At 41.8% G+C, this 15,307-nt stretch overlaps 1 protein-coding gene across 1 annotated transcript in view; it reads left to right on the plus strand.

Annotated features, from left to right (window-relative positions):
* The window catches only part of LOC126235382 (facilitated trehalose transporter Tret1-like), a 352,999-nt gene that overhangs the window by 225,539 nt on the left and 112,153 nt on the right, over positions 1-15,307 (plus strand). Inside the window, exon 3 of the mRNA XM_049944104.1 lies at positions 12,308-12,449. Within this exon, the coding sequence (XP_049800061.1) occupies positions 12,308-12,449 (142 nt within the window). The remainder of the gene's footprint in view (positions 1-12,307; positions 12,450-15,307) is intronic.

Below are 15,307 nucleotides of genomic sequence, written 5' to 3' on the forward strand. Positions count from 1 at the left end.
AACTAATTTGCTCTAAATCCCAAACAGCACAGCTTGGACACATGTTGCCAGATTTACGTGGCAAGGCAAAGGTAACGAATGATGGAAAATGAAGTGGGGGCGGTGGAAGGGGGAGATCACTCTGGGTTCCAGAGAAATGTGTAAAAAGCCGGGCACTACAGATTTACGACTTACCTAACACAAGAAAGACAAGCCTACATTTGAAGCATTCGTAGAGTTTTAAAACAACTTTTCACAATGTTTATTAGAAACTTTCAAGTTGACTTTGAAATTCACAAATTGTCAGAGATAAAGTAAAAGGAGAGAAAAGCTGTCTCCAACTCCTACGGAAAACAGGTAGCAGCTATAAGTGCCGAAGAACATTAGGGGTAACAGCAACTGAGAAGATAATGAGGCAAGTTTGGAGCATATTCCCCGTGTTTTTCAGTCTGTACGCAGAATAGGCAGCAAGAAACCCTGAATTAATTTGGACAAATAACTTAAGTAAAAGAAATAAAAACTTCGAGAGCTGCTTGTGATGGTGTAATTCTTTCAGACAAGCTAAGTATTTGCAAGAGTTAGTGAAAGAAAATAATTTAAAAGATGAACTTCGACAGAAGTAAAAAAAGGTTAACAGAGTGTAGACGAATCAAATCAGGCACTGCTGAGAGAACTGTATAATAAGATACTAAAAGTACGAGGGGTGTTCAATAAGTAATGCAGCATATTTTCTTCTCTGCCGATTTCGGTTCAAAAATACTGAATTTGTTGTGGGACATAGTGGAACATTCCCTTTCTAGGCCCTATGGTTCCAAGCGGTGAATCGTCATTGAGTTTTTATGGCAGAAAACCAGAGCATCTCAGATGTTCGTAGGCACTTGAAGCATGTTTACGGAGACCTGCCAGTGAACAAAAGCACGGTGAGTTGTTGGTCGAAGAGTCAGTCATCATCGCAACAAGGTCGCGCAAACATGTCCATTCTCCCGCGTGCCGGCCATGCGCACAAAGCTGTGACTCGGACCTGCAATGTTAGAACGTGCGGACACTCTCAAACACTCACTTCGCTGCTCAACTGGACGTCTCTCTTGCTAGCGCTGACACATTCGTCAACTCGCTGGGTTCCTCGCCGCCTAATAAAAGATCATAAAGAGAAACGAAGAAACTTCTATGCGGAATTACGTGGGCGTTACCGGCCTGATCGTGACAATTTTTTGTCGACCATTGTCACAGTACGACGTTGGCTCCGAAGTCCACCAATATAGTAGTACCACGCGGGCATACAGGCCCTTCCAATAAGGTGGCTTAAGGACATCGCATTGAACGGAATTTATGTTGAATTACAGGGTTTGTATCCAAAAGAGTGGAGGATAATATGGTGTATTGGAATCCTGAATAAAATTGACCCGCTTTCTGAAAAAAATGTATTGCATTACTTCTTGAACGCCTCTCTTAATGAGTTTTACCATTTGGGCAGAATAAAACCGGACTGTAGGAGAAAAAAATAGAATATAATATGCGGACTGGCAATAGCAAGGAAAATGGTTTTGAGAACGTCAAGTTTGTTGACACTGTAAATAAATTAAAGCGTTAGGAAGTATTTTCTGAAAATGGGTGTATAATGTGTAACCTTAAACAGAAGTAAAATGCGGATAATAAGCAGCACAGATGAGATATAGGTTGGTAGGGCATGTGCTCAGGCATCGAGAAATATTTAATTTGTTAATGGAGGAAAGTCTGGGGCGGAGGGGTAGCAATTGTAGCTTGACTACAGTAAGTACCACTTGCATGTTGGATGCCGGCTGCAGTAGCTTGCACAGGAGGGGCTAACTTGGAGAGTTGCGTCGAACTTACCTTGGGACTGAAGATCAAATAACTGGACATAACTTCGATCGTTGTTCATGAGTTGTGGGCATTAGTTTAATATAATGTGTCCTCAGCATTTACTGTGTCGTTTGGAGTCTGTTACAAAGGGTGCCTGCCCTCAGCGAAGCGAGAAGGAGCTTCTCATACGGCTAAGTAGGTATCTTCATCATTTTCTTATTTAATTTGGGCTCAATGTATTCTTATTTTTAATTTCACATTACACTTTTAAGTACGGGGTTATATGAGGTTACAAATTTTACATTGTCGAGGGCTGGTTAGTTTTTGAGTTAATCTGTATGCAGACCTACTATGCACCTTTTTTGTTCTCGAATCTTGCAGCTTTGTCTATTCAATGTTAATCTGTTTACGTAGCATATTATCGGAAACCTGAAGCAGCGAAATAACTCATAGCCTACAATCACGACAGTTGATCTGCTGTAGAATAAGGCGCTAACAATATGCTTTGCTCAGATTTTGTCTGTGTTTGGGAGCTCGTCACAAAAAAGGTGAGAAATCGCGTACACTATGTGTGTTACAATTCAAAAATTAATGGCAACTCATAAACAGAGTCATAGATAAATTACTCTTAAACTCTGCGAAACATCAGTCTCAGAAAAGTACTGTTCAGACACATGACAGTCATCGTGTAACGACATTCAGGGAAATCAATAAAGCGTCTCAGAATCCCAGAAAACGATGCTGTGCACCTTACGTAAATTTCCTATAAAACATGCAATACACAGCATTATTATTAGACATTTTGGTGATTGCATTCGGTAACTTCCAGATCCTCAGGTCTCGTTAAAATCTGGAAAAGTTGTTTAATAGTCCTGTTAAGTATCTCTGAATATCTGAAATACTGGAGCTGGATGCCATTTGACCCTGGGACTCTGTCGTTTCGTTTTGTCTATAATCGTGTTTAAAAACAAAGGATGTAATTTAAAATATGCGGCTGCCATCATAATAGCACATAATAGTCCTCCATATCGATAAATAAGTAGTCTCACTTAGAATGCTGATAAGATGAGATATATCCTCTTAAATGTGATTCTGATAAGACGAAACGTGTTGAGTTGTATCATACATGAAAGTAGAAACCAGCCAAGACTGACCTTTGTATCATATACGAGGTGTGGCTAGAAAAAAACCGGACTAGTACTGGTGAAACAATAAAACGAATGCAATAAGGCTGAAAGTCGCGTGGCCTGTCACGTGACTCTCGCTCCACCACCTGCTCGAGTTTCATCTGCCTCCTGCACTCAGTCTGCCCGTGGCGTCTGTTTTAAGTAGTTGACGTTTTGTCTGTGCGTCGGAATATGTTGAGTGTACAGAAAGAACAGCGTGTTAACATCAAATTTTGTTTCAAACTAGGAAAATCTGCAAGTGAAACGTTTGTAATGTTACAACAAGTGTACGGCGATGATTGTTTATCGCGAACACAAGTGTTTGAGTGGTTTAAACGATTTAAAGATGGCCGCGAAGACACCAGTGATGACACTCGCACTGGCAGACCATTGTCAGCAAAAACAGATGCAAACATTGAAAAAATCGGTAAACTTGTTCGACAAGATCGCCGTTTAACAATTAGAGCAGTGTCTGAGTTTACAGGAGTTTCCAGGATGTCAGAACAAATCATTCTTCGGCGTTCCTTCTGTTCAATTGTGAGACACTTTGGAACCATTTTTGAACACACTTTGTTCATGTTGAAACTTTCATGAAGAATCTGCCTAACACTTTCCTTGTCAACTCCTGTTAACTCAGACACTGCTCTGATTGTTAAACGCCGATCTTGTCGAACAAGTTTACCGATTTTTTCAATGTTTGCATCAGTTTTTGCTGACAATGGTCTGCCAGTGCGAGTGTCATCACTGGTGTCTTCGCGGCCATCTTTAAATCGTTTAAACCACTCAAACACTTGTGTTCGCGATAAACAATCATCGCTGTACACTTGTTGTAACATTACAAACGTTTCACTTGCAGATTTTCCTAGTTTGAAACAAAATTTGATGTTAACACGCTGTTCTTTCTGTACACTCAACATTTTCCGACGCACAGACAAAACGTCAACTACTTAAAACAGACGCCACGGGCAGACTGAGTGCAGGAGGCAGATGAAACTCGAGCAGTAGGCGGAGCGAGAGTCACGTGACAGGCCACGCGACTTTCAGCCTTATTGCATTCGTTTTATTGTTTCACCAGTACTAGTCCGGTTTTTTTCTAGCCACACCTCGTATAGTTGTTACTGTTACTAAATACCTCAGGTACAAATAGCGGTAATTTATTTAGCAATCGAATGACCTCATGCAAAATATATTTTGTTTTATGTTCAGGGAAACTTCGTTTTACTCTGTGCATGTCACCCTTTTATTAGTATTTAATTCGTTTATGGGAAATAATGTATAATTTTTTCTTCATACACAATTTTTATTATCTAATATTCCTTTCTTAGGTGTGGTGTGATTTGCAATTTTCTTGATTTCGTCATATCATCTTCAACAAAAGTAGCCTCCCTGTTCTGTCAAAATATTTGTAAATGATATCTTTCTTCAAAATCGTTGTAATCGTCTGTTTATACGATGTGTAAAACTATTACTAATGTACCTATTTTGAAACTAAAATTGGCGGATACAAACTAGGTCAAATTTGGATCATTCTTACCGTCTAAATAAACGCCAATCCACAACTATATTTTCTATAAAGCAAACTCACTTTCCAAAAATTCTGATATGAAAAAGCGGGAAGACTTTGTAAAGAGTTTCTCAGCATGATGTTTACAGCGATAATATTCATTCACCAAACGTGGTACGACAAGACGTGCTAGCTGCTTTCTTAAATTTCGCATAGTCTGTTGACTTCTGTGCTCAAGAAATAGAGTATTTTACGACTTTGATTTGAATTATGTTACGGATGCTAAGTTCTCGCTAACTGTGCCAGTTCTTTTGAGGGTACGGACAACTAGTTTTCCTGAAAGAGCTGTTTCATGTTCTTGGCGGCTAGTTCGTGTATAACCTTCCTCGCTGCGATAGGCTATCGCGCAGACTCACGACATCGCTCCGAAGGCACAAAGAGCACGTCTCCATTGTGTGTGTGTGTGTGTGTGTGTGTGTGCGTGTGTGTGTGTGTGTGTGTGCACGCGCGCGCGCGCGCCACTTACCGCGAGTGAGCAAGCCCTATTTCTTCAACAATGTCTTCAAATTAATGGACGGACTGCCATCGCACAGCAAGATGACGGCAATTTCAACTGCTGATTAGCGTTCGGTTAGGTCTGTTACTTAACCATTTGGCTGAAATCGGGTAATTAGCAGCAGCGCAGCCATGACTTTCCCTTTTATGCGCCTGGACTGAGGAAACTCTACACATCCAACATGGAAACTTGCGGCAGTGCTGCTGGTATCGAATCGAAATTTTGGAAGGTTTCTTCACCGTTTATAGTAATTTGACAAGGACTAAGTGAAGAAGATTGTGCAAAGTGAACAAATTTGTGCCAAGAACTTCAAATATACTTGTTTACTTATTTGTTAATATTATTGGATCGCGCAAAGCTTCCATATTCCATTTTCTGAGTTTCCTTGCAGCTCTCACTTTTTGTCCTTGAATTCTTTCTCGCAGTTTCTTCTTCCACCTGCACTTTCCATCTGTCATTGTTTTGTCTGCTCGAGTTTCTGCTCTTGGATTCCGAGAAATTAAGTGGATCCTTTCTGGACCTTTTTTGGCTTATTGAATCCGGTGTACAATTTCGATATGTTCCGTGAACGTTTGTTTTTTATGGGTAGGCCTTAACAGTGAAAATTTTTTGTGACTATATAAAATGTTATTCTTCATTTTCGAATGTCTGCCGTGAGGTTGGATAACTTTTCTTTTTGTTTTCCGGGAGTTTAGTCTGTAACCGTCTCCTGTTTTATTTGGCAGAGAATGTTACTCATAAGTATGCGTTCTGATTTGATAACTGCATTGTAATGACTGATTTTTGTAAGTAAGGAGAGACATTATTCTTTGCAGATTTATTCCATATTTCCTCCTGCGTTTGCGTAGGCTATTTGTTCTCCTCTATTACGTTCAAAGATTTGAGCTAGGTACGTGGTGTACGGATCTCGGACTGTTTGGCCGCGGTTTGTGGACAGCTTTGGTATCTCAAGTTTTGAGCATCAATTGACGTTTTTGCAAGCACATTAGTTAGCCAGTTTTTTTCAGTACATTCTTTGAGAATTTCTCCGTCTTCGATGGCAATTGCAATGGTCTCGTCATTTGTTAATATCGCCAAGTTGTCTGCAAACGGCTAGAAACACAATTTGGAAACCATATTTCTGTCGTCCTAGTTCTAAAGATTTTCCAGTAGGTCGGAATTTTCGATTCTTTTTCCCACTGTCAAATGAATTTGTCCACAACTGTGTTACAGAGGAAGGAAGACAGACCATCGCCATGTCGGTCGACGGTTTTGATGAGGGATGGGTCAAATATGTCGCCCATGTATTTCGTTGTAGAGCTTGCGATATACTTAATTTATATTCTTTCGCCGTGTAGTGAAGTGTTTGAGATCCAGCCATCTGTAGAACTTGATTGTTTTTCAGCCAAATACCAAAAGACCTGGTAACCGAGTAGAAGAGCGCAATTTGGGAATATTTGAGAGGAATTTCCAATTCCCCAGTTTAACATAAGACCAATGGAAACCCATAAAAAACCTTGGTATTCGGGTATTCGACGGAGCCGATCCCCGGCCGATCAACCACATTTAGGTTCTTCGTGATTTCCTTGCATCTCTTTAGCCGAATACCGGCATGGGTATTTCCAAAAGGGCACTGTCGATTTCATTCCCTATCTGCTCGATGATAAATAGTCACACTACGGATTTAGAGGTCAGGGGATCAATCTTTCACTAGTCCTAGAATTCTCATCTGTCACTTATCACTTCTTCCACCTGTAGCAATGTTTGTGGATATTAAAAACGGGGTGTAGCAACATGGTTCGAAGCTCGCGTTGAATTGTAGATCCCCCTAGAGTTTGCTGGGTTCCATTTCTGATGCTCTCGGCGTCAACATGACTTTAAAATCATAATTTCTCACTTAATTCCTAACCGGCCGATGTGGCCGTGCTGTTCTAGGCGCTTCAGTCTGGAACAGCGCGACCGCTACGGTCACAGGTTCGAATCCTTCCTCGGGCATGGATGTGTGTGATGTCCTTAGGTTAGTTAGGTTTAAGTAGTGCTAAGTTCTAGGGGACTGACGACCTCAGACGTTTAAGTCCCGTAGTGCTCAGAGCCATTTGAACCATTTGAACTTCCTTCCTGCAGAAACCTTATAAGGAAGCTGGGAATCGGTGCCATATTTTGTTTCTTGGACAACGCAGCAAACACAAAAACGTAGCGGCTAGTATGTTGGGCATCTGTAACTGTGTATAATGGTGTAAAGCAAATGAAAGACTAAGACGTTCATTCTAAAAAAAAAAATAAAAATAAAAAAAAATAAAAAAAATAAAAGCCGAATCACGAAGGAATTAGACGAATGGGACGGAAATCAATAAATGTGCTGCACGTCCAACACGGAAATTTGCGGCTGTGCTACTGTTAACGAATCGAAATTTTGTTTTTTTTCACACAGTGTTTATTGTAATTTGACAAATGATTATAATTTCAGGAAAAAAGAGTTTCACAAATTGAGGAAGTCAGTACCTCGTTGGTCAACCTCTGGCCCATAAGCAAGCAGTTACTCGGCTTAGCACTGATTGAGAGAGTTGTTCGATGTCGTCCTGAAGGATTTAGTCCCAAATTCTCTCCAATTCTCGCGTAGATCGTCGAAATCCCAAGCTCGCTGAAGGGCCATGCCCACAATGCTCCAAATGTTCTCAGTTGTGGAGAGATCCGGCGACCTTTCTAGCCAGTGTAGGGTTTGTCAAGCACGAAGTCAAGCAGTGGAAGCTCTTGCCGTGTGCAGGTGAGCATTATCTTGCTGAAATGTGGACCTAGGATGGCTTGCCATGAAGGGCAACGAAACGGGACGTAGAATATCGCCGACGTATCACTGTGCTTTAAGGGTGCCGTGGAGGACAGCCAAATGGATCCTGCTATCTAAGGAAATAGCACCCCAAACCATGACTTCTGGTTGTCGGCAGTGTGGCCGGCGACAGTCAGATTGGTATCCCACCGTTGTCCAGGGTGTCTCTATAAACATTTTCGCTGTTCATCGGAGCTCAGTTGGAATCGGGACTCGTAACTGAAGACCAGTGAGATTTCAGGCCGAAGATGTGTCTGGAGCCTTCCCAGACAACGGTGGAATATCAACCCGACTGTCCCTGGCCATATGGCCCGAAAACCGGGAGTGATGGTCTGGGGTATTTCTTTGCGCAGCAGGACAACTTTGGTTGCCATCCGCAGCACTCTTACAGCACACGGTACGTAGACAATATTCTATGCCCCGTTTTGTTGCTGCTCATGGTATGCCATTCTGGGCTTATATTTCAGCAAGACAATGCCCGCCCGTACAAGGCGAGAGTTTCTGCTTCTTGTCTTTGTGCTTGCCAAATCCTATCTCGGCCAGCAGGGTCTATCGATCTCTCCCCATTTACACCATTATGAGGAGGGTCCTCCAAACAGCTGGGGTGTTTGACGATCGAACGCTCCATTTGGACAGAATTTGGCATGATATCACTCGGGACGACATCCAACAACTCTATTAGTCAGTGCCAAGCTGAATAACTGCTTTCACAATGACCAGTGGTGGACCAACGCATTATTGACTTTCTGAGTTTGTGAAGCTCTTTCATTTGAATAAAGCCTCCAAATTTTTTGAAATTGTAATCATTTGTTTCTCTGTACATCTACACCGCATTCGGATAGTTCCTTCATGGTGCGACTTTTTTAGTTTATTTTGCAGCGTAGTTCACCGTCAACCACAAGGTTATATCGCTTGCTACTCTTTAAACAGGAGCCCTAAAACTGCGGCAGTGACAGGATACCTACCTGGGTGTAAGGACACTTCGGGATACGGGGAAACAGCCACACAAGCGAGTAGGGACTGTGCTTTTGTAATTAGGTGTACCGTCCGCGAACATGCCGTCGTCTTATTGTCTGACAGAAAATCCATGCGTCAGTGGAAAAACGAGCGGTTGGAAGTGGCAAACAACAAACTGCGGTCAATCAAATCGACCACAAGTGCATGGGAAACCTCATACCAACCATAGCGATAGCAGGAAGTGGTGTTCACTAGTTTAAGAATAAGACACTAACTGTCCACTGACAATTTCCTCACCCTGGGGACATTCACCATTGTTGGAGGTTTGCAGAATCCCACTATCGGTACATCGTGTTTTAACTACATGCATTTTAAACGCTGACAGGGCAGCTGTCATTTTGGGTGAAGACCTATCCACCATCTTTGTCGACACCGACACGAACGTAACACATGTCCGAAAAATCTGTGAAATATCAGCCCTCATCTCTAAAATTTCAAGTGGTGCTCAATGATCTCTGAGTGGTTAATTCTACCGGTTACCTCCAAGGAATAAAAATTCCAAAGCTGGTATCGGAATTAGTCTCGGTACTTTTCGCAGCTACTGTGCACCATGATACGCTGTTTTTAGAGTGTAATATGTGGGATCCTAACTACTTTACTGTTCGTGTGACTTACGGTTATTACTGCACAGTGCTAGACATCTTTCTTATTTGCAAATTGGATCACCTTTCCAATTAGCATGGATCATTCTTTATGCAACAGGCAGGAAAATTAATTTTTTTTTCATTCGCATTTAGCTAATTTTGCCTCACTAGCATTACAAAGAATATTACACCGAAGACTGTTGCAAGCTCTGATCGCTCGTCGGTCATCCTCGATGTATCTTGAAGTTCCCTGGCAACTTTTTTCCTCATAAATTCAGTACTGTTAACGTATTGTAATTGTACAGCATAAACACACGCATCAGAAAAAAGAACGAACTTTGTACTTTAACCGAAGATTGTTGTCCGAGACGAGCTTCTTCAATACTCTGACCAATGATCCGCTTCTCTAAAGCGCTCCTGAGCGAATGCTGAGATCTTCCTTAATTAAGGCAACAACAGATATCTTTCCCTGTCTTTGCCCAACCGAACCAGTGCCCCGTTTCTGAAAATCTCCGCGTTGATAGTATTTAAATCTCAAGTTTCATTTCCTTCCTACTTTTGACTAAAGAAGAAATATTTCAGTTAATTATCGCGCATTTACGATGTCAACTGGAATTTCCTCATGATGTCCGGTAACATACTACGCTTTGTCTTTCTTAATCGACTTACGGTCCTGCATACTTACATACCACAGCGTTCAGCTTCAGTCCTATTTTTCCCATTTCTTCCCTCTGTTGTAGCGGTCCGTGTTAACAGCACGGTAATATGTACAGAGTCCATCACGTGGAAACAAACGAAAATGCATTACATACGAAGGCATACTGAAAATTAATGAGTCCAAATTTTCTAAGTGAAAACTCTTACAGCTTTTTAAAATAAAACAGTTCATTAATATTGTGCATGTTCATTCTTCGTATTTACATATTTATTTCTTAACCCTTTCGTGGTTGATGGTTCATATATGTCCCACTAACTTTGAGCGCCAGTTAGAGTGTCGGGATATATGTTACCCAGCTCTGCACGGTGCTGCCATATAGGGACGACTGTACTGAATCTAAGAAAAAAATCGGGACTGCAGTGCAAAGGCAATAGAGAAGCGGTGACTACTTTTGTTGACTGGAATGTATATATGGCCGCTGCAACGCCACTTATTTGTGTCATTCTTCAGTTTTCATCATTTCTCACTTTCCAGCGATGTCTGAAGTAAGTAATTCATCTTATTATTAACTTAATAATCATTTTTTAGTACAAATGCAGTGTGGAACGAACTTCTCAGCGACTGTACTATGTTATAATCGAAATAAAATTAGTGGGACACATGTGTCCCAGCAGACATTATTTGTAAAGATTAGCAAGATAATTGATTAATGGGTATTCATCCAGGAAAAAGAGGGGATCAATGCCCACTTTCTTCCCAGCAAAGAGAGGAGTCTCTAGTGTGCCAGATGACGTCCGGCTCGTGAACGCAGGCAAACATGTACCGAAAGACAGTGGCACTAGGTAGCGATGCAGATTCTGCAGCACAAACTCTAAAGAGAAGAGAACAAAAGTTGTTTGCACTGCTTGTGGTGTACCACTCTGTGCCACACCATGTTTTTCCAAGTTTCATGGCATGTAAAGTTTTGTAAGTATTGATCATGTATCATGAAAACGACATGTAATGAATATTTTTTACACTGGCTCTACACAAATAAAAAGATTACATGCATGTATAATTTGTAGTTATTTTATTCTCTGCAAAATCCTGTTTATGGCTAAAAAAATAAAATTACTAAATCAGTCAGTCAGCAGAAAAGGTATCTTGCGTTGGTTCATGGTACATGTGTGTCCCACTTCCTGTTGTGGAAAAATGGAGAACTTAAAAAATATTTTGGTGGTGAAAATTTAATAATGGGACTGAAAAGAAACTGTTATCACCTTAATATTTTAAAAATCTGTAAAAAAATTAATATTACCCATGAAAGGGTTAACGTAGCCACCCTGGCGACGAACACATTTCTGCCAACGAGAGACCGGTTTCTTGATACTTTCACCATAGAATGTTTGACTTTGTTAACGAAGCCCCAATCTCACCGCTGCTTGCACCGCTTCATCACTATCAAAGTGAAGTCGACTTAATTACGTTGTTCAGATCCATGTTTTACGCTACAACTCGGAGCCATCTAGCGACAGAGGGCTGCTAATACGTAGACAGAAAGAATAAAGATGTAGAATGGCAGTAACTTTTGTTTTATTTAACAAGCTTGAAGGGTTTTAACACAGATTCGGAGGCATTACCTTTCAGCACGCCCTCTATGTTATGTGAATGTAGAAGTATTTTTGATTGCACTGAATCTGCAAACTGCACATGAAGTGAATTGCCGCTAACCACACGGTCAAAGAAAATATCTATCCAATATGCTTGTGAAACAAATATCTTCTTCTTTGTAAGTAGTACAAACACGTAGGCCGGCCGCTGTGACCGAGCGGTTCTAGGCGCTGCTGCTACGGTCGCAGGTTCGAATCCTGCCACGGGCATGGATGTGTGTGATGTCCTTAGGTTAGTTAGGTTTAAGTAGTTCTAAGTCTAGGGGACTGATGACCTCATATGTTAAGTCCCATAGGCCTTAGAGCAATTTTTTCGCCTTTAAAAATCTATGATTGATAACTATATACTTCTGTTGCGCAAGACTTTCACGATGGACTATTTACATCTCAGGCGAAACGTCGGGTATCACTGTGAAATCCCTAAAGTCCTTCATCGGCGCGCATCTTCAGACGTCTGGCACTTATGCCGATGAAATGTGGGTATTTCGTAACGATTTCCTACGTTTCGTCCGAGAACCATTTACGGAACACGTACTTCTGTTTCTGAAGACCTTGTCACGTTTGTTACAGATTCTGGCGAGCTCGGTGAAGAACCTTCTTCTCCTCGACCTGGGTATGGTAGTCGCCTACCCCACCATCATGATACCCGCCCTGCAGAACGAACCGTCTGCCGGCGAACTCTGCCTCAACGACGAACAGACGTCTTGGATCGGTAAATATTTGCGACTGTTTTCGTTTTAGAGCGGAGCACAGTCAAAGAGAGACTTTCAGCAGAAGAGCACGAATTATAATGTTATGGCATTACATTGCAAGATGTCCCTCTTATTTACACACCTACTTGTCTAAAATGTGGAACTCTGTACTAAATTTAGGATGGTCCTATCTAAGTCACTTTCGCAAATAAATAGAGATAAAACACTTGTTTTATCAAATATAGGGAAAGAAATACAGGGAAACAACTCCTTCCATTTTAGCTTTCTCTCCTCTTCTGGCTTGGCTACTTCTACGCGCGAGAACTTTAATATGAGTTGCGCTTTCCCGGCTGCCTTGATTACTTCGTGCAGCAGTCCACTTGTTTACACGTTTCACTGTCAGCAGACGTGAACAGTCTCTCCGATTACATCATCACTTTGTCACCTGGCTTCTGCGCACACATCGAGAAGCTAGTAGTTACCTGATGAAGTATTACTACCTGGAGGTGAGGTGCGTCTATGACTGTCACGTGTTTACCAAGGCGCAACCAGTTTTATTCTCACTTCTCTACTCTGCCGAGACCAGGGCTGAGCGCGTGAACTGACTAGGGGCGCCGTGCGCACGTGTGTCGCCGTGCGGTCACAGTGCGCGAGCAGCTCACATACTCTTTCTCGCGAACTCGGCTGAAGACTGCCTAAAGTAGCAGATCAACAGCTGACGCCCGAGTTTGCAGTCACGTTAGTTTTCTTTGCGTTATCGTGGTGGTTACAGTACGACAATACAATGAATACTTACGATACAACATAACACGTGCATAGCATTTGCGTAACTGTATCCTCAACCAATCGTGTCACACGAAACTCCCAACAAATGAAAACGTTGTAATAGCTTATAACAACTCAGTCGTCGAGAAAAGCAAATGAATTTACTCTAGAGCGCATGCTTTTATGCGCCACCTCGTCACGAAAGACTTTGCAAGTCAGTTATTGGGTCGTGAAACTGCCGTGTTGTTTTGCTGCGTTTGTCAATGTGTGAAATTTTGTCCTTTATCTTTTCCCTTTGCGACGAAATTAGTTTTCCAGTTTCTTCTGAAAGTGACTGTATCGTTCCAGCTTCTTTCCAAATACTAAAGGCAGGAAGACACAAGAGTTTTGCTATTTCGCAGAAAAAGACTACTGAAAATATGACGGCTGCAGTGGAAAGGATATAAAATTCAGACAGGTAGTAGTAAGAAAAGCACTTCTGAAAAAGCGAAGTCTGTTAACGTCGGACACAAATTTGTGTGTTCAGACGTATTTTCTGGATGCATTTGTTTGGAGAGCAGCCTTGTACGGAACTGAAGTGTGGACGATAGACGGTTCAGACGAGTGCTAAAGCTCAGGTGGACAGCTTAGAAAACTAATGAAATTGCGCAGGGTTGCACTAGGGAGAAAAGAAATCGATAATCTGACAACGGAGGAAAGCGTGGAGAGCAACAACTGTAGAGGGGAAACCGAGGCTTCTGCTGTATGCGGGATGGAGTGAATGTAGGTTGCAGCAGTTGAGGCTTGTAGAGGACAGATTAGCGTGGAGCGCTGCATGAGACCAGTCTTTGGATCGGAGACCACAACGGAAGTTCCGTTACGTGGATATGATTTGGTAAAAATGCTGACCATCACTGATAAATGATGCTCCGAGCACTATACTTCCTTTCAAATTTTCACTTGCTCATCTTGTCGCCATATTTTACATAAACTGACAATACTATTATTTGCTACAACATACTACTACATATACAAGGGATGCACAGAGTTACGTGAGCTTTCTTTGTAGGAGACAGTGACCAGACATTTCCGAATCGGTCTGCCAGGTAACAGACTAGAGGTGACACTTCGACCATTGAACGGAAGGAAGTCAATATCCATCTCCACGTCAGCAGAAAAGAAATCATCAAAGAGATTTGACTAATACGGAGGAAAGAGATGGTATACTATTTCAGATTATTATCAGAACCTTCTCCATAACGTCTTCAGATTCTAGGACACAAAAAATTGTCCACAAGCACTCATCTTTAGCTAGCAGTCACCTCCTCGAACGAATGAGCTGCGTAGCAACGGCAAACTGATTTACAAGCATCATAAGTGAGAATTTGCACTACTGACTGCATTAAGTTTTCTTTTATTGGCGTCGCACTTAGTGACCCAAACTTGAAACACAACCTAACTCACAGCGCCGTAATGCAAATGTTACGAAGACATAATCTTCACGACCTCCTCTTCTTAATTGCACAATTTGGTCATTCGTCCTTCCATACTTTCTCCTCTTTCGGCCGCCTAAATTGCTTCCGTCAATTAGCTGATGTCACTTACCTTCGCCTGTTATAAATCTACTTCCAGTCATTACTTCTGATGTAGATGGGAGGGATCACCCAGCTATTAACACCAAACGGGAAATATTAGTAAACTAAAAACATGCTCGAGAAATTACTTGATATCTTATTCGGCGCCAGTCGATGATGGACATTTATTTCAGAAACTTGTTGCACAACGTGTGCAGTACGAATCACATGTTGAGCTGTCAGAAAAGTAAGTTACCAACACATACCTAAAACAGATCAAATCTACATATGCCACGTTTTAAATATGGCAGTGAGCCACTAGACTCGCATTGGAAATGAGCTGAGTTGAAATCCCTGTAGGGCCTCTCACTCCCCCCCCCCTCCCCACACCCACACACCCACACACACACACACACACACACACACACCAACCAACCCTCCCCCCACCTCTTTATTATTATTACGCTTCATCTGCAATGACCTTGTCTTTCAACGATAATCTTCCTCCCTTTCTGAGACGATTGTTACCTCATAGCATTGCCGAGTATTTCATTTTAATG

This window comes from Schistocerca nitens, chromosome 2, assembly GCF_023898315.1.
Source record: "Schistocerca nitens isolate TAMUIC-IGC-003100 chromosome 2, iqSchNite1.1, whole genome shotgun sequence".
NCBI classification, from domain to species: Eukaryota; Metazoa; Arthropoda; class Insecta; order Orthoptera; family Acrididae; genus Schistocerca; species Schistocerca nitens.